This window comes from Bufo gargarizans, chromosome 2 (assembly GCF_014858855.1).
Source record: "Bufo gargarizans isolate SCDJY-AF-19 chromosome 2, ASM1485885v1, whole genome shotgun sequence".
Taxonomy (NCBI): domain Eukaryota; kingdom Metazoa; phylum Chordata; class Amphibia; order Anura; family Bufonidae; genus Bufo; species Bufo gargarizans.
Genome location: NC_058081.1, coordinates 240,605,281 through 240,625,787, shown reverse-complemented (window position 1 = coordinate 240,625,787; position 20,507 = coordinate 240,605,281). Strand labels below are relative to the sequence as shown.

General features: G+C 40.8%; 1 protein-coding gene across 5 annotated transcripts in view; it reads right to left on the bottom strand.

Annotated features, from left to right (window-relative positions):
- Positions 1–20,507, bottom strand: part of MAGI2 (membrane associated guanylate kinase, WW and PDZ domain containing 2) — a 974,764-nt gene that overhangs the window by 287,959 nt on the left and 666,298 nt on the right. For all 5 annotated transcript variants that reach the window (XM_044280134.1, XM_044280136.1, XM_044280135.1 and 2 more), the window contains one exon: positions 18,450–18,529. In XM_044280134.1, coding sequence (XP_044136069.1) covers positions 18,450–18,529 — 80 coding nt within the window. The remainder of the gene's footprint in view (positions 1–18,449; positions 18,530–20,507) is intronic.

Here is a 20,507-nt window from a genome sequence, read left to right as displayed (position 1 = left end):
AGGGGGGATTGGGATAACAAAATCTTGAAGGCAGAAACTAAGTGGATTTTTAAATTAAAAACGGTTACGCCGAATGGCCTAAATGAATACATCTCATTCAAGCCATTCTTCCAATGATTGAGCTAAGCAACAGTGGAGAGGTCATGGACTCTGACCCGTAATCCCATTCATACCCTTGGGAGGGATAAAGTTCTGTTTGGGGCGCTCCCCCTACAGACAAATCCCTACAAATTGTCTCAATGGCAAGACTGTACAAATCCCTGCCCCCTCAATGTAATGGTAATGTCAGCTACACATCACCGTCGTTACGCCAGGACACACATATGTAACAGCAACATTCAGCATTAATGTGCATCAGAAATGCTGTCTTTACATATTGGATCCGATAGACTGATTTGGATAAGCATACATAAAGGGTTAATCTGATCAGACAAAGACAGGGCAAACCCTTTGTAAAACCAACAGGGTTAAATCAGTCAGAATTAACCTCAAACTATGATCATTTTTGTTGGAGTAGGAAGAGATAGCGTTTATATATGCTAATATTACCAAAACATAGATCGCAAAGAATACTATCACTAACTGGTTTGAATCGCTAGAAGAGCTTGATCGTCACCATCGCTGTCAGTGCTCTGACAGCGCTGACATAAACAGGAAGTGAGCGGCAAGGCATTCTGCTGGGGACGCGTCGTAAGATCCCCATAGAAACAAGTCCGCCCCTTGATGTGAGGAGACGGCTTGCACTGTGCGCACGTGCCATCTCCCTTCTCCCTTCCTGCGCTGCTGCTGTATGTCTATGAGACAGCAGCAGTGAACAGCACGGGGTGTCTCTTCAAATAGCTGATCGGCGGGGGTGTCAGACATCGAACCGTGATTTCAGCACATTATTACAAGATGTGGGCCCCCTCTTTTGATTTTGCCCAGGGCCACATTTTGTCTAAAACCAGCCCTGTCCACACCAGTAACGTGTGTTTGACATGATGTTGCCACTGCAGCTGGGAAGACAGAGCCTGGCCAGGAGAATTGCGGTGGCATTACTGGATCCACTGAGTACAGCTTACTTCCTTATTGCAACCTATTCCCCAATGCTGTCTGGCTTCTTATGGAAACGAAACAACCCCTTTAAGGACAGATGCCCCTCCAGCGTATTTCCTGCACAGCTGTGCTCCTGTCCACTCTCACAGCAATAAAGGACAGCAAAGACAGGAGGATTTGGTTTTCTATTTTGTTCTATTGACTAAACATTTTTTTCTCTTTATTAAAGTACAGTAGTTTAGTAGTTTATAAAATAAAATTGGGGAAAAAATAGAATCTACTCATAAAATTGAATGAGGTTTTAAGGTTTTGTTTATGCTTATTGCCGCAATAAAACTGAATTGCTTTTATTTTGTAGGCCGGTCGTTGGCTATAGACTTCAATTTATTCTACAAATGAAGAATGACAGTGATTTTTTTTTCAAGGACGGCACGAGAATTCAATGTGAAGCCTCCAATTATTCTTTTTACTAGTTTAGACACATTGACTACAAATCCACAGTTTTATACCCAGCGATATTGTTGAAGCAGGCCTCTGCATCTACGTTGAGCTGTAACAGTAGTGTAGAATAAAGGCATGTGTTTTATCCTCAGATTTTATACATTGTTAAATAAAAGATTTTTGTAGCAGGGACTGTGGGGAGACGCTTACCGCAGGGCCGTCTTTAATATTGATTGGACCCTGGGCAAGAGGGAGAATACAAGTGCTGCTGCCGCATTCATGGGTCCATACTTTATTAACTAAGTAGCAGGATATGTAGGGCATACATGGGGTATGTCCCTGCACTTACTATTATTTCTGGGCGCGGCTCCGTTGATGTCTCCTCCCTGGTGTTCCGATGTGTTAGTATACAGTGTGGGAGAATGTAACGGGGGCCACAGCGGCGCCACGGAGTGGCGCCCAGAAATAATAGTAAGTGCAGGGACATCCCCCGTGTATGCCCTACATGTCCTGCTACTTAGTTAATAAAGTATGGACCCATGAAAGGTCCTCCAGTGGCCAGCGGGGCTCAAGAGGCAGCTGCCTTGGGCCCCCCAGGAGCAACTGGGCCCGGGGCAGCTGCCCCTTTTGCCCCATGTTAAAGACAGCCCTGGTTTACCGAAGCGCCATGGCCTCTTCAAACAGCTGATCAGTGGCAGTGCCGAGTTTCGGACCCCCACTCATTAGTTATTAATGACCTATCCTTGGATATTAATGACCTATCCTAATAACCTACACCTGGAAAACCCCTTTAAGTTCCACTCTGTCTGGACTTTTAGCACAACAGAGAGTCTCAGCTAATAGAGGAGTGTGTGGTGGTCACTCAGCGCACCATACCTTCTTTTATGCTATGGATATTGCATTTGTGGCAATGTGGTGAAGTCTGTAGTCTGTGACTACCTCTCACTTCCACAATGAAAGCTCTACTGAATGCTAAAACCCATTTTGAACAAGTTACAGATTTCTTTGACTGCACATCAGACACCAAGGACTAAGCAAGTAATGAAACTATGAGCAGCGCCAACATGGTCTTAGCTTTCTATATGTCATTTCAGTCTAAAATCCAGTCTAGCTTTGATGATCACAATTTAACCTGATATCATCTAATTCCGCTGAACTATGCCAATGAAACATTCAACAACACTACTTAAAGAGATAAGTCAAATTGAATACACACTATATAAGTGAATATTTTCCTTTCTAACAACAAAAACAAAAGATAGTGAATGGTAAAGGTAACATTGAAAAATCGGCAATGGTTCATGGTCTACCAAAGTCTACCATAGGTTTAAAACATAATATATTTGCAATCTGTGACGTTCAATTTCTATTTCACAAAAATAATTATTATTGTATTACTTTTTATTACTTGTAAATATGCATAACTTACATCACCGACATTACAAGATGTCCCACTAAGGAGCTTGATAAGAATTAGCAGACTGCAGTTCATTTAGCATAAGATTTTTTATCAATAGCAGCATAGGACAAAGGAAAGGAATTTATAACATATATTATGTAGTATTATATTATATACTATACAGGTCAGGTGCATCTCAATAAATTAAAATATCATCAAAATGTCAATTTATTTCATTAATTTAATTAAAAAAGTGAAACTCATATATTATATAGATTCATTACACACAGAGTGGTCTATTTCAAGTGTTTTTTTTTTTCTTTTAATGTTCTTGATTATGGCTTACAGCTAATGAAAACCCAAAAGTTAGTATCTCAGAAAACTACATTATATAAGACCAATTAAAAAATGATTTTTAATACAAAAATGTTGGCCTACTGAAAAGAATGTACAGTATACGCAGTCAATAGTCAGACCTCGTTTTGCATAAATTACTGAATCAATGCCGCACGGCATGGCATGGAGGCAACCAGACTGTGGGACTGCTGAGGTGTTATGGAAGCCCAGGTTGCTTTGATAGCGGCCTTCAGCTCTTCTAGTATCTCTCATCTTCCTCTTGACAATACCCCATAGATTCTCTATGGTGTTAAGGTCAAGAGAGTTTGCTGGCCAATCAAGAACAGTGATACCATGGTTATTAAACCAGGTATTGGTACTATTGGTAATGTGGCAGGTGCCAAGTCCTGCTGGAAAATGAAATCTGCATCATAAAGCTTGTCAGCAGAGGGAAGCATGACGTGCCCTAAAATTTCCTGGTAGATGCTGTGCTGACTTTGGAAACTGTGGAAGCTTCATACTGGACCTCAAGCACCTTGGATTATGTGCCTCTCAAATCTTCCTCCAGGGACCTTGATTTCCTCCTGGTAAATTACTGTTGACAACTCTCAAGTCAAATCAGCAGTTTTCTCCATGATTGTGTAGCCCACTGAAACAGTCTGAGGAACCATTTAAAGGCTTAGGAAACCTTTGCCGGTGTTTTGTGTTGATTAGCTGATTAAAGTGTGACACCTTGACTCTACAACGTTGAACTTTTTCACAATATTCTAACTTTCCAAGATGCTGGCTTTTCGGATTTCATAAGCTGTAATCCATAATCATCAACATTAAAAGAAATAAACCTTTTGAAATGTCTCACTCTGTATCTAATGAATCTATTGAATATATGAGTTTCACTTTTTGAAATGAATTACTGAAATAAATAAACTTTTCAATATTGTAATTGAGTATACCAGTATAACATATATATATACACACACACACACACACACACATACTGTGGTGATGTGTACAGTATAAGTGCTGGGAGATGTGTATATACCACCCAGATACCTCAGCTGGGTGAGATAACTGAAATCCAGAAAGCTGCAATAGTTTCAGCAAAGTGTAGTTTGCTGAGACAGTTTTGTCTAGATGTTGTTCTGGGCTGGATTTCCTGTGGACTGGGTGATAGGTTTGGTAGTGGAATCTGCCAGTCCACACCCTTCCACTACCTGTATTGTCTTTTGCCAGAGGTGATCGAGGCATCGGAAGCCGGATCTAATCCCGTGTGTGAATGGCGCTCTATAGGTGAGGTAGAGACAACATGTGTATTAGGTAGTGCCTAGACGGGCAGGTGTTTATTTTCGATGTTTATGTGTGTGATGGTGCTGAAGTGCCAAAATAAATCACCTTTTGGACTTAAATCCCGTTACCCGAGGAGAAGTCTGTGATTGCGACCCCCTGACAGAGAGCAATCTTTTACAATATATATATATATATATACACACACTATATTTTTAGCTTTATAAGAAGCAACTTAAACTAGGTTTTGGAGGAGGAAAATATGAAAAATATTTTAAACCAAAAGGTGTGCGAAAATATGTGCAGTACATGTGTGCATTCCTATGGATGAGGGAGGTTATGGTCACATATAATATAAACACTTAGACCAATTAAGGTAAAATCTCTGGACTATAACCGCCCCCCTTCCTCATCCATAGGAATACACCGATGTGCTGCAGTACACGGGTGCTTTCCTATGGATGAGGGGGGGTTATAGTCATATGTAATATAAACACTAATAATAGTACAGACCCTGGACAGTGTTTATATTAAAGGTGATTATAACCCTCTTCATCCTTAAGAATACTCCTATGAATGAGGGGTATTAATGTCATATTTCATGCATATTTAATGTCCAGGTTAGCCCCCAAGCTCCCCTTCAAATCCTGGCTGTCACTTACCCAGGAACCTCAGGTGTAGACAGTCCAGGAGACCCAGGGGATAGAAGTGACTCTGGGGGACCAGAGGGTCAGTAACACTCCCTCCCTCCTTCTTTCTCTTATCTTACAGCAACGGCGAATGGCTGGCGGGGCGGGCAACTGACTGAGCTGATTGGTGGAAGCAGCCGAGGAGCAGTTCCCACCGACGCTCACCACCATCAGCTTAACATGCAGGGTGGCAGTGCAAAGGAGAGGAAAAAATGCTCCTCCTCTGCCTTGCAGTGGCATCCCGGCTGCAAAGCAAAAGACATGCAGGCTGGTGAAATTCAGCTTCAATGGCTGCCACCTGCCCTATACTTCTCCTAGAGAGTGCCGCCTCACTTCATAACATTGGTGGTGCACTCCTGGATATCAGCCAGCAATGTGCCGCCAACCATGTTTCTGGGCAGGTTTGCTTTATAAAGCACATTCACTTTTTCCCTCAACTTTGGGAGGAAAAAGTATGTCTTAAAAAATAATTGTATTTTTTGTTTTATATGTACGCATACACACACACACACACATATATATATATATATATATATATATATATATATATCCCTTAGTCCAGAGATCAGCAACCTCCAGCACTCCAGCTGTTCTGAAACTACAACTCCGAGAATCTTTCTTCTGTGGGAATTACAAAAACAGCCGAGTAAGTTTCCATGCTGGGAGTTGTAGTTTCACAACAGCTGGAGTGCCGAAGGTTGCTGATCCCTGCTTTAGTCTATACTACAATGAAGACTATTGTGAATGAACGCTCCATAGAGATAGTTGACAAATGAAGAAAGAATTTTAGAGAATCCATGGCAACAATGAGGACCTGAGTCTAAGTTTTTGTGTCTGACGTCTGAGACAATACTGAATGAATTCTTACTAAAAACACTACAACGTTCCACTAGTTGTCATGCTTCCATGGCCAGTTTCACACAAGTGTATTTGGTCTGAAAAACACATTTCTTGGGATTTCCCAGACTGAACACTGCTATTCTTACTGAACCAACATCATAATGATTTCTGATGTTGTGAGTTCCTGCCAAACCCTGTGTCTACTGTACTGTAGTCAAGGCAGTATGTGAGTACAGTACACTAGACCTACAGTCAGGCAGGAACTCACAGTACTTAAAGTGATTGTGATGCTGTAAGTTATGGTCAGAGGAGCAGTGTTTGGTCCAGGAAATGTGGCCATGACCCAGAGTATGTTTCTCGGACTGACCACATTTATGTGAAAATGGCATTAGTTAGTGGGGAAAACATCATACAGAAATGGTACATCAACACCAATAAACTGGCATCGATAATCGTATAAGCTCAGCAATTTATAAATGCTAAAGTGAAAGTCATCAATGACTACAAAACAATTAATGTACACAATTTCTGCACTACTAACCCCTAAACAGTAATTCTTTTATTTTTTTACCTCTCACAGTTTATGCAGCTATAACTTTATTTTTTCATTGACATTGCTGCATGAGACCCAATTTTACATGGGAGAAAATGCTTACTTTTGGTGCTGTTGTAGATGTATAACTATATATATATATGTATAACTTGTAATATATATACATTTTTTTGCGTTGCAAACAGGAAAAATAAAAAACAACTTTTGTTGACATTGCTATTTTTACTTTATTGTTTACACTATACTTATTTTGCACTGAATTACCTGTTAAATGAGTTGTTCAGGTTATTTCAGTCACATGGATATCTACTATTTTAATTGAAAATGTTTCAAATTACATTGTTTGAAAATTCCCTTCAAGGAATTAAAATTATTTTATGCTTATATTATATTACCATAATCCTGTATGGTAATACATTATGCCATATGTCGCTATGGCATAGTCCGTGGTTAGGAAAACACTAGTGTGCCCTAACAGCAGGATTACAGAATTTACAGTCCTGGGGTTCTTTCAAGGTCCCGAGGGCTTACCCAGCCTCCGATTAGATCACTGGGACCCAATCAGAGCGGGAAATCCTCTTCGATGATGCAGTGGTCACAGTCTGCGGCAATCAAAGGGTTAACAGTTGGGCTTTGAGCTACCTCCAATCCTGGCTGTAGACCAAAGGCTGTTCTAATAACCGGACCTCAAAATAAGTTCAATGGCGTACCATCATCATAAGGTGCAAGAGATGAGTCCCAGACGAATTGATGCAATGACATAAAGACTCTGCACTCCAGGAAGTGACTTGCAAATTATACATTATTTTTTAAAAACAATTCTAGTGTTGCATGAAGCACTGGGAATTTGCTCAATAAATTAGATATAATTTGCAAGTTAAGAACCGGAGCTATTATTTGCAGTTAATTCGTAGAGCAGAAGGGATCACAGAAGCAGTCAGTTCCCTCTAAAACAGTGATGACAGAACACAGTGGGTGGTCATTAAGAGGTTAAAGTAGGCTGAATTGGACAAAATCCATTAGATGTAATAAGTCAGTTGTAAAATCAGTAACAATAAAGCTGAGCAATCTCAAGAGTGACGTTTCAATAAAAATCATTGTAACTTCAAAACCCACCATGATTTTATAAAAATCTTTTTATTGGGTCAACAAACTGGGTACACAAAAACAGAACTGTTAGGCAACAATATTTTACCTTCTGGAAAATGACCTAGTATTAGAGACTATGACAATATTTGCTTTTCATCCCTATCACCACTGTAGTATTTTAAAGAGACCAACATATCTACCCAATGCGTTGCCCCCATATAAATGTTCTAAAGGTTTTAAATAATTTTTCACCTGTCTTCCTCAGTATCATCAGTAAGAATAATGTGGGCCATTTATCATGCCCCTATGCCAGAAAACTAGCATTAAAAAAACCTGCAAAACTTGGGTTTGCAACATTTTAAACTCGATCCTTGCCACTTTCCAAAAAGGTGGCATGACGTAGGTTTCACCAATTTTATGGAGTAAATGATTACTGAAATCTACACCAGCTGCCATAAATCTCATTCCAGGCGCACTTACTGCAGGAGGACAAGCCATCAACATTAAAATATTTGACAGTCCCATTAAGAGATTTTATAAGTGCATTCATTTCTTCTCTCATAGGGATTATCTGTGGGATGTATTTATTCTGGATGGTTTAGCCATCTTAAAAAAAAAGAGAACCCCCATCTGCAAAAGAGTCAGGCTGAGGGCCATACAAGTCATAAACATGTGGAAAGGGTGCTGCCACACAGCGATGTAGATGAAAAGTTGAGAAGACTAATTAGACACTAGTGTTCTGCATAGCAGAAAGGATTTAAAAGGTTTTTCCAAGACTTAAATACTGATGACCTATCCTCTGGACAGGTCAACAGTATCTGATCTATGGGGGTCTGACATCTGGGACTCCCACTAATCAACAATTTGAGGGGACACCTGTGAGCGCTGCAGTCTTCTCTCAGCTCACCAAGCACAGCGCTGTACATTGTATAGCAGATGTGCTTGGTTTCACAGCTCAGCCCCGTTCACTTCTATGGGGCTGAGCTGCGCCTAGGCCACAGGATTGATGAACATTGAACAGGAAAAGCTGAGAGAAGGGAGTGGCGCTACTGCGAGTGCCACTGCCTTCTATAACAGCTAATCGGTGGGGGGGTCCCAGGTCAGACCCCCACCGATCAGATACTGATGACCTATCCTGAAGATAGGTCATCAGTATTAAAGTCTCGGAAAACCCTTTTAATTAACGGCAAAACTAAGAATTCAGAGCTATAAAAATATATATGTATATATGTCTGTCACCAGACAATACCTGCCTGCGGTTTCAGGCAATCAACTGTATATCTACCTCCAATCTCTCTTTAATCTTATTTTTTTGCACTATTCTGCAGACTTTTTGGAGTGTACTACAATAAAAAAATCCACTTCGCATACTTCATATAGAGAGTGCGTGGTTTTCTCTATACAACTGGTGTCCAAAGAAGCAGCTCAACCAGGTAAATATGAAGAGCAGTTGAGAACATATACCGTAGTACTACACTGAACAGAGAATGCCTACATAGTGAATTGTGAGAGGTGGAAAGCTGCCATCAGAGTCTCCCTGAGTCTCCTGAGGACAAAAATATTGGCCTGTTGAATTCCAATGTGTCCCATCCTCATCTCCCCCAACATCAGCCATCTGGAGAGATTCGGGAGGCCACCATACACATTAGTCATCTGTACTTTTCAAAATTGGTGGGTTTGGATGATACAAATCTAGTGTATGGCTAGCTTTACTTGAGGAACCACTGTGCTTTGTATTACGGGCTGTAATGCATCTTGTAAACGTACTCAGGGTTATCTGATATCTCAGTCTGGAAAGCAGAGTAGTGGTGGATTCATTGCTCAACACTGCATATGTACGCTGGAGAATATAGCCATTACCACAGAATAATGCCCAGTGCTAAAGATGCCATGACAAGCGGCAGATTTTGCTACAGAAAATTCTGCGACTGAAAATCAGTTTGATTCACCTAAATGGGGTTTGTAAAAATCCATGTGCTTCCCGTCAAAACAGCTCCATTCAGATGAATGGAACAGATTTTTAGTGTTGATCGCGAATATTCTAATTGCAAATTTTTAGCGCGAATATTGGCACTTCGAGAATTCGCGAATATCTAGAATATAGTGCTATATTTTCGTAATCGCGAATATTCTAGATTTTTTTTCATCAGTACCCATGATCCCTTATTGCTTCTTGCTTGTGGGCCAATGAGAAGGCTGCTATATTTTTGACTTTAGGAGTAGTGTTGATTGCAAATTTTCGTATCGTGAATTTTTATTGCACATTTTCCAATTTTCGCAATCAAGAAAATAATGACTTCTCGAATTTGCGACTATATGATGAATATTTTCTCAAATACTCGCGAAATAATACAAATCCAAATATTGCCCCTGCCGCTCATCACTGCTGATTTTCAGCCGCAGAATTGTCTGCAACAAAATCTGCTGCATGTGAAGGGATCCTAGGACAAAAAAATAAGTGTTATGCCACTTTCACATTAGCGTTTTTTGCGGATCCATCATGAATCTGCAAAAACACTTTTGTTACAATAATCCAACTGCATGCATCCATCATGAACGGATCCGGTTGTATTAGGTCTTATATAGCCATGACGGATCTGTCTTGAACACTATTGAAAGTCAGTGGGGGACGGATCCGTTTTCTATTGTGTCAGAGAAAACTGATCCGTCCCCATTCACTTACATTGTGTGTCAGGATGGATTCGTCTTGCTCCGCACCACATCGCGGACGATGGGGATGCATCCAAACGGAATGGAATGCCTTTTGGTGCATTCCGTTTCGTTCAGTTTTGTCCCCATTGGCAATGAATGGAGACAAAACGGAAGTGTTTTCTTGATGGCTCTCAATAGCGAAATTGAAAACGCTAATGTGAAAGTAGCCTTAGAACATTTAGTAAATGAGTTACACCTGCGACTGATGAGCACAAATGACCCTCATTGCAGACCAATAAAAAAAAGTCAGTGATGATCAAAGGGGGTTTCTTTTAGCAGAACCATAACTCAGATTTCTATCACCTGGGGAAAAGCTTAAGTTTGCTGCCCTAGTCCTATTTCTAAGTACCCAGACCAAGGAAAGTGGCTTGTTGGTCCCAGACAAATGCTTTAGTTGCCTCTGACTCACACCCCAGTATGCCTCTGCTTTCCATTTTACACTTCAGAATTTCCGCTGCATATTTTGCTGCAGATTTTATCCTATGCATTGCAAAGGGTAAGATCAGTGATGGATATCCGCAGCATAAATTGACATGCTGCACCAAAGGTCACTTAACTCAAAAGATTTTTTTGTAGTATGTGGATGATATTTCTTAGAATATTGTCCATTTTGCTGCAACTATAAACTGATACAGAATTACAGCACACATATCCGCTGTGGCAAATTGGCAGTGTATCTGTACATTTGGAGGTACCCAAATGCATCTGCATTACGGGTCCATTCACATGTCCGTAGTGTATTGCGGATCCTCAATACACCGGGCCGGCACCCCTATAGAGTAGGACATGTTCTATTTTTTCGGGAGGCGCAAACCAGAAGTACAGAGCCACAGATCGGAAATGGGGATGCGGACAGCTCAATGTGCATCCTTTCCGTCCCCATTGAGAATGAATGGGTAGGCACCTGTTCCGCAGAATTGCGGAACGGATGCGGACCCATTCTACGGATGTGGGAATGGACCCTTAGTGTAAGAAAACACAAACAAACCCCATAACCTTTGCAGGCACTGTCCTATGGGCACTACCAAGAAAAAACTTCCTTAATGTTTAATAATCTATCTTGCTTAGGAACATTCCACATCTGAAGTTGGAAAAAGCCAAATTATTTGGTGAAGTTTCCTACTCTAAATACACTCATTGACAAAAAAATTATAATAATAATTTCACAATGATAGAAGTATTGGATTGCCACAAATCTCTGCTTGCAGTTACTGCATGTCTCAGACTATGAAAATGGTTACCAGTATGATCTGATTAGACACTGGGCATTGCTACAAAAGGGCGTAACAGTGCTCCACTAATGACATATAAAAAGGTTCTCAAAGGCCACTTTTGGGTAGAGTACCTCTTGGTGAGAGATTGTTCTCTGCTACACAACAAGGTACTCAAATATTCTTTGCCCAGTTGACAGAGTTTAAGAGAGGGCACATCATTGGACGGACAGAAGCACGAAGAACTGCCTACCATCTAGACCTCCATGCCTAACCATATCTCCAATTGTATCCAGGCTAGAGGTGAACCAACAGTGCACTGGAGTCTCCTGTCTACTGTAGAGTTTTCCCAAATAAACATATCTTTTCCCACTAATATTGCAATAATTTACATGTATCATCATTATGCATAAAACCTTTCATTAGATTCCAACAACTCCTTCACATTTCTTTTTGGGCAATGAGCAAATGTCATCATTACAATTCAACAATAAAATTCATCTAGCTTGTAACCCTGACCATGACAGTAATAGAATTTAGCATATATGCTAGAAAGGATTTTGACCTACAAGTGCTCATTTAGCGATGCTGAATACATTTATGTGTTTTCTTGCACGCAGCACAGAAAAAAGTTCTATTAGAACATTGTCTTTCGGAAACATCCTGTTCTCCATTCAGAATAAATTGGCAGTGTCAAAATAAAGAGGAAAATATTTTGATGAAGACAGCTGAGAAGCACCTCAGACAGCATGATAATAAACACATTTGCCACATTTGAGATTACAAATATAACCTTCTGTTCATGCAATGCCTCATTCCAGCCACAAACCTTGTACAATAAGCAATATATCAAGTATATGTAGACATCAATTCCACGCATGGGTGTGAAGCACTGTCAGTGCTGGAGGTTGCTTTTTGTTTGTAATAAAAAAGAAAAGCTAAAGGAAAAAATTAAGAAAAAAAGTACATTCAGAGCAATAAAAACACTGCAAAGCATGCGATTACCTAGATGGGTAATCAGAGCCCAGGATGACAAACTAGATATACCGTATCCTACATGCTTAAAAGGGTTGCCCAGTACTTTTAGGCCTCATGCACACAAACATATTTTTATTCTGTGTCCGTTGAGGTTTTTTTGTGGACCGTATACAGAACCATTCATTTCAATGGGTCAGCAAAAAAACGGAAGGTACTCCATGTGCATTCTGTTTCCGTATTTCTGTATTTCCTTTCTGCAAAAAAATAGAACATGTCCTATTATTGTCCGCATTACAGATAAGGATAGTACTGTTTTATTAGTGGCCAGCTGTTCCGTTACGCAAAATACGGAATGCACACGGACGACATCCGTATTTTTTACAGATCCATTTTTGCGGACTGCAAAATACATACGGTCGTGTGCATGAGAAATTATACTGAGGCCTATCCTCAGGACAGGCCATCAGTATCTGATCAATGAGAGTCCAACACCTTGCACCCCTGCCAATCAGCTGTTCCAAGTTGTAGCCACTCTGATCTGTCCATTGTGTAGTGGACAAAGCTGGTTACTGCAGCATTGCTTCCAGTGAAGTGAGAAGGAGCAGGACTACAGTTACCAGCTCTGTCCACTACAAAATGGATGGTGTTGTGTAGTTCTGGCACTGTTAGTATTCCCAAACAACTGATCGCAGGAGTGCGGGGTGTCCGACCTCCACCGATCAGAGATTCTTTGCCTATCCTAAGGATAAGCCATCAATATGAAAGAAGTGGACAACCTTTAAGGTACATTAACAATTTTATTTTTTTACTCATCCATGTAAACACAGATACGTTTTAAGTGAATTACACAAGGATAGCATCCGTGTGCAGTCCATTATTCTCTTGGTCCAATTCATTTGAATGGCTAAGTCTTGTGGGAAAATTGGAGCTGGGCTGTACATTTTGTGATGGATTATCGGTCCTTGCACATGTGAATTGGACCATTAATGGATCAGTGTTCAGTTCAGTCCATGTGTACAACAGATATCACCTGGATGTAAAAATCATTCTTCTGAATTAACTCTGAGGGACAAACATTTTTAAGGCCTGTTGGTCAACAAACAGAGGCTCAAGAACCAGATGAGGTTCAGAGAGAATGGCAAACAAGTTGACCCATGACAACATACAGTACAGACCAAAAGTTTGGACACACCTTCTCATTCAAAGAGTTTTCTTTATTTTCATGACTATCAAAATTGTAGATTCACACTAAAGGCATCAAAACTATGAATTAACATATGTGGAATTATATACATAACAAAAAAGTGTGAAACAACTGAAAATATGTCATATTCAATGTTCTTCAAAGTAGCCACCTTTTGCTTTGATTACTGCTTTGCACACTCTTGGCATTCTCTTGATGAGCTTCAAGAGGTAGTCACCTGAAATGGCCTTCCAACAGTCTTGAAGGAGTTCCCAGAGATGCTTAGCACTTGTTGGCCCTTTTGCCTTCACTCTGCGGTCCAGCTCACCCCAAACCATCTCGATTGGGTTCAGGTCCGGTGACTGTGGAGGCCAGGTCATCTGGCGCAGCACTCCATCAGTCTCCTTCATGGTCAAATAGCCCTTACACAGCCTGGAGGTGTGTTTGGGGTCATTGTCCTGTTGAAAAATAAATGATGGTCCAACTAAACGCAAACCGGATGGAATAGCATGCCGCTGCAAGATGCTGTGGTAGCCATGCTGGTTCAGTATGCCTTCAATTTTGAATAAATCCCCAGAGTCCATCCGTTCACCTTTTCTGCATCGCACAAAGACACGGTGGTTGGAACCAAAGATCTCAAATTTGGACTCATCAGACCAAAGCACAGATTTCCACTGGTATAATGTCCATTCCTTGTGTTCTTTAGCCCAAACAAGTCTCTTCTGCTTGTTGCCTGTCCTTAGCAGTGGTTTCCTAGCAGATATTCTACCATGAAGGCCTGATTCACACAGTCTCCTCTTAACAGTTGACTAGAGATGTGTCTGCTGCTAGAACTCTGTGTGGCATTGACCTGGTCTCTAATCTGAGCTGCTGATAACCTGCGATTTCCTGAGGTTAGTGACTCGCATGAACTTATCCTCCGCAGCAGAGGTGACTCTTGGTCTTCCTTTCCTGGGGCGGTCCGCATGTGAGCCAGTTTCTTTGTAGCGCTTGATGGTTTTTGTGACTGCATTTGGGGACACTTTCAAAGTTTTCCCAATTTTTCAGACTGACTGACCTTCATTTCTTAAAGTAATGATGGCCACTCGTTTTTCTTTACTTAGCTGCTTTTTTCTTGCCATAATACAAATTCTAACAGTCTATTCAGTAGGACTATCAGCTGTGTATCCACCTGACTTCTCCACAACACAACTGATGGTCCCAACCCCATTTATAAGGCAAGAAATCCCACTTATTAAACCTGACAGGGCACACCTGTGAACTGAAAACCATTTCAGGTGACTACCTCTTGAAGCTCATCAAGAGAATGCCAAGAGTGTGCAAAGCAGTAATCAAAGCAAAAGGTGGCTACTTTGAAGAACCTAGAATATGACATATTTTCAGTTGTTTCACACAAGAAAACTCTTTGAATGATAAGGTGTGTCCAAAATTTTGGTCTGTACTGTATATATGTGTCCTACTTTGTTACTGGTACCAGGTTTAAAATGGTTATGCTTATCACAGAAATTACTAGCTATAGTGCCCTTTGTCCATTGGCTGAGTGTGTAAAAACTTCACTGGCCTCCAGCAACTGGCTCCTTTCAAGTTTTTCTTTAGTAGATAAAGTAGGTACGGGGAAACTATGCCTACATTAGTAACTGGACTAAAATGTCTCAAATTGAGTATAGTGTGCCAAAAGGCATGTAAGAGGCTTAGAGAGATTATGTTCCATGGTCTCATAATATCAAAGATATGCACTTTGACTATTGAAATGTTATGCCTATGCCATGAAAGATACACTATTCTTAGAGTAAAGCTTGGCATGACATAGGGGGAACACTATACATCTACCTTCAAATGCATTCATTTTGAAATTGTGGTAGCCTTTGTAGCGGTATTCTTCTCTGGAAGAATATAACTGTAAAGGGTAGCACAAGGATTTCCTACGGTTATGTGGTCCAGGGCACCAGAGACTCCATGTGCCTCCATACAGGCTCCATGCAAAAGGCTATGGAATGTGTATGACACCTAAGACTTATTATTGCACCACATCTAAAAAAGTGGTATAAGAGGGTCCTGAAAAGAGGGGCATAGAATTAGAGATACTTATCATGAACTGAGATGAGACAAGTAGCTGATGAGAATAAAAATCACCAGTCTATGTGTCATTATTCCATGCTTTGCACCATGTGGTAGATAAACTCACTGGATGACAAGCATTCTGAGGCAAGATGAGCTTTCCTCTGTTTATTTAAATGGAACCTGTCACATTGAACATGGTGTCTAAGCTGCAGGCACCATGTTATAGCGCAGGAGGAGCTGGGCAGATTAATATATAGTTTTATGGGAAAAGATTCAATATAACTTGTAATTTTTCCATTTATATCTCTACTCATTCTTGGCTTTGAAGTCCAGGGGGCGGTCCTATCAGTGATTGACAGCTATATATGTATACACAGTCATAGAGGAAGGCTGTCAATCACTGATAGGACCGCCTCCTTGACTTTAAAGCCCAGAATGAGCAGGAATTTAAATGAATACATTAGAATTATGACTAAATCTTCTCCCATAAAACTATATATCAACCTGCTTATCTCCTCTGAGTCTAACACGCTGCCCGTGGCTTACATTGCATTTGCATAGTGACAAGTTGCCTTTAAGATGATAAAAATTTATTTTTCAAATTGAAAAGCAAAAAAAAAAAAAAAAATACACAAAAACAAGGATAACTGATAATTAAGCTTGTGGTAAACTAGCAAGAAAGTTCAATACTAAACGTAGGTCTACGGGTTGCTAATGTTTCAGAATCCATCCTGAAACCAGTAAATTAAAAAAGTAATTTTTGTAAAGCTGTTCAAAGTGGTTACAGGTATAAATCAATCTAGCTAGCAATTAAATGCAATTATTGCTCCAGCAGATGCAGCGTAGTGCAAATGGAATATCAATGCAGATGCCTAAGAACAGACACAGTCATTATTCCTGGATAAATACCTGCATTAAAGTTATGAATGGATCTATGTCTTCATCAATTAATGGCTAGGCACAGCTTTATTTGTATGCGTCTTCCTGTCACACCTCATTTATAAATGGACCCCATTAAGATGTGCCGTGTATGGCAGCGGTACAAATGTCTGCCTGGCTGTCAAAGGTTGTATTGCTTAACGTGAACTCATTGCCAAAAATAACTCCTGTGAAACATCACCTTTTTTGTGGTATCCTCTTCACCTAGCCACACTTACATATCTAAAAGAGCAAGCTGTAACGTATATTGTAGTCATTGCATCATCATTCTGTACATCATGTGAGTAAAAGGACATCTGCTAATGTCCTCATGGCCACAAAAGTTTTCTGCAGATCAGCAAAACATGGATATCGTCCATGTTGTATCCCCATTCTTTGCAAACCCATTCATGCGGACCATCTGTGTATCTGTACTGCTAAAAGACAGAATATGTCCGGAAAATGTGGACCACAGACCCACTAAAGTCAATTATTCAGCAAAAAAAAATTAAAAACGCAGATGGCACACGGACCCCATCTTTAATTTGCAGACCGCAATAGGGACATAGGCCTCATGTCTACGACCAACATTCTTTTCCGTATCCTGCCACCTTTTACGTAATATATGGTGTACTGCACTATGCAGAGCGCAGACATACAGAATCTCTAGCTACATCCTGGCTTATGTAAAGTCTGTCCAACCTTAAAAAAAAAAAAAATATAGAAAATGTCATTCTGTACAAAACAAAAAAACAATAAATGATAAAGGCCATCTGCACGACTCAACATCACAAAGCTATTCTCAGTGCTGAATATCTGAAGGTTAATTGATAAATGGGCATGTCAGACGTTCTCCTCTGCATCCAAGAAGAGCCGTATCTTCCCTTAATGAGCACACGGGTTCTCAAAGAAAATGTGCTGAGCTGTAGCCAACTGTGAAAACAGCCCCTAAGTTGACATTTTTAACTTGAGATGCAAGTAATTTGTGTTAATACTGCAGTGGCGGCCCTGTGATTATAGCACACAGGTGTGCAGCTTACAGGTGCTGTATGGCGACTACTATTCTACACATGCCTCTGCAGAAAGTGGCAATACTACAAGAAAAAGCAACCCGCGCTTAATCATCACGACAGTTACCCAATACGTGTATAGTACTGTAGTAACAGGTTCAAGGTGAATGTAGAAATGTCCATCAAATGCAATCACTTTGCAGCATTGCTTTACTTGAGAAGCTTTCAAGCTATTATAAAAGGCCATCACACGATTGAACTCAAGCTGCCTTAAAAAAAAGTAATAAAACAACCTGAAAACTATTAAAATTAGCAGCAAGGACATAAGAAACACAAAGCCTTTACCTTTAAGAGTACATGATATTATAATCATAATCCTTGGACGTGTTCCTTTTGGTTCTCCTTGCATTGCATCTTCCTTCAGAGAACTGAGCCCTAGTGTTACCACATGAAGTCCCTGGCAGAGGCGGGTATGGGAGGGCTGGCAGACCAGTGCCCCCAGACAAAATAAAACTATGTTTGTTGTAAACCTTGAGTGTGAATACAAGGAAAGGGAGGCGCTTGAAGGAAAAAAAAAAGCACAAATGGGGGGGGATGACTACTTCCTGTGTAGTGGTTCTCCTCCAAAAATGCTGTCTTTCCGCTGCGGCTACTGAACGTGTTTATGCAACTCTGGCACAGAAGAGGTTAAAGGGACTGTGAAAACTTACCATTCTCCTTGCACTCTTCTGGGGGTTTAGCTTTCTTTGCTAGCCGTGGATCCAGCCATGACGTGGTCTTTGTGTTGTGGCTGAAAAGAAAATACACTACTTTGAGAAGGAGGGCTTTGAAAAGAATGACATTAATTTCTCCAAGAAACAAATAAAAAGGGGAGAGAAGGGGGTTATTTCAAGAGAATCGCAAATCGATGCACTTAATTTGCCCAGGGGTTGTAATGAGCCCTAAAGGAGTGCAAGGCAGCTGTAAATTTGGCTTCCTGATCTCCCACTGCAGAAAGCAGCTATTTTTATTAAAATCAAGCAGCACGTCTGCCAAGGCAGCCTCATTGAAAATTCAGAGCTCATCCCGTGCTAAAGGAATTTATTAGATACACACAGTTCTCCGTTCAGACCAGGGTTCTCAACGAGCATCTCTAACCACACTCGCAGGTCAGGGAAGAATTAGGGGGAGACCCCACAGTGTTACATGCAGGTTCACGGATTAATAACAAATGGCAATGTTGTCCGAAAATTACCCAGCTAGCCCTAGGAAATCAAGCATTTCTTGCAGTATGACAGCTAATAAGCTCCTGGAAAGAATATCACGTTGTTAGTATGCTCGCTGGCTTGTTGCACATCCCACACATAACACACTGCAGCCAGATCTCATGGCCAAGTGACATGAAATATGTCAGAAGAGAATCAGGAGTGATAGCGCCATTTTTTCCCACTGTAACTGGGAAAGTACTGTTTTCTCCATGGTGTATACAGTGTTTATACGTAGTATTCGAAAATGCAAAAAAGACCGACAGGCACCTAATTTGCAGCTGTAGGATTATCTATGCAGTTATTATTTGGGGGATCCATGTTTAAAGGCCATCTGTCAGCAGATTTGTACCTATGAAACTGCCTGACCTGTTACATGTGCACTTGACAGCTGAAGACATCTGTGTTGGTTCCATGTCCATATGTGCCCGCATTGCTGAGAAAAATTAAGTTTTAATATATGCAAATGAGGCCCTAGGAGCAACGGGGACATTACGGTTATACCTGGAGGCTCTGCTATTGCTGCGCCCTCTGCACTTTGACTTTTGCAGAATTCCGGGCCAGGCATGATAGCATTTACACTGCCAGGCCCTGTCAATTAAGGCTAGGTCTACGCGACGACATTTGTCGAGCGACATGTTGTTGCACCAATGTCGCGCAACAATTTTTATAATGGCAGTCTATGGTGTCGCACTGCAACATGCAACATGCTGCGACTGCGACGCGACTGTCGCAGAAAATACATTCGAGATGGATTTTTCTGCGACTGTCGCATTCGCAGCATGTCGCATGTTGCAGTGCGACACCATAGACTGCCATTATAAAAATTGTCGCGCGACATTGGTGCAACAAAATGTTGCGCGCCAAATGTTGCAGTGCAGTTGTGACCTGTCGTGCGACTTATTGTCGCGCAGTAAATGTTGTTGTGTAGACCTAGCCTAAAGTGGAGAAGATGCTGCATTTTCAGAGAGAGCAGAACCTCTAGGAGTAATGTAACGCGCCTGTTGCGCCTAGAGGCTCATTTGTATATATTAAAACATGATTTTCCCAGCAATAGTAACATAGTAACATAGCCAAAAAAAGACATTTGTCCATCCAGTTCGGCCTGTCATCCTGCGGGCACATATGAACATGTGACCAACACAGATGCATTCAGCTGACAAGCGCACATGTAACAGGTCAGGCGGTTTCATAAGTACAAATCTGCTGACAGATGGCCTTCAAATAGTTACCGATAATATGGCTCTGTAATAACTAATGTAAAAAGGCATATCAATGTCAATAATGGGAAATAGGTATCATTTGAATATCAACGTTGTTCAAATCGCTTGTCTTTTTTTTTTTTTTATACCTTAATGGCTCTGTTCACAGCTATCTTGAAGATTTTGCAATAAATGCAAAACTGGCCGAAAAAAAAAATTGTGTGGCATTCTGCAATATTATTTCCGGTAAAGAGACAAACAATATGACAAAAATACAACAGACCCAATGGGTGCCTTTGGTGTCCAGAATGTAAAGATCTGG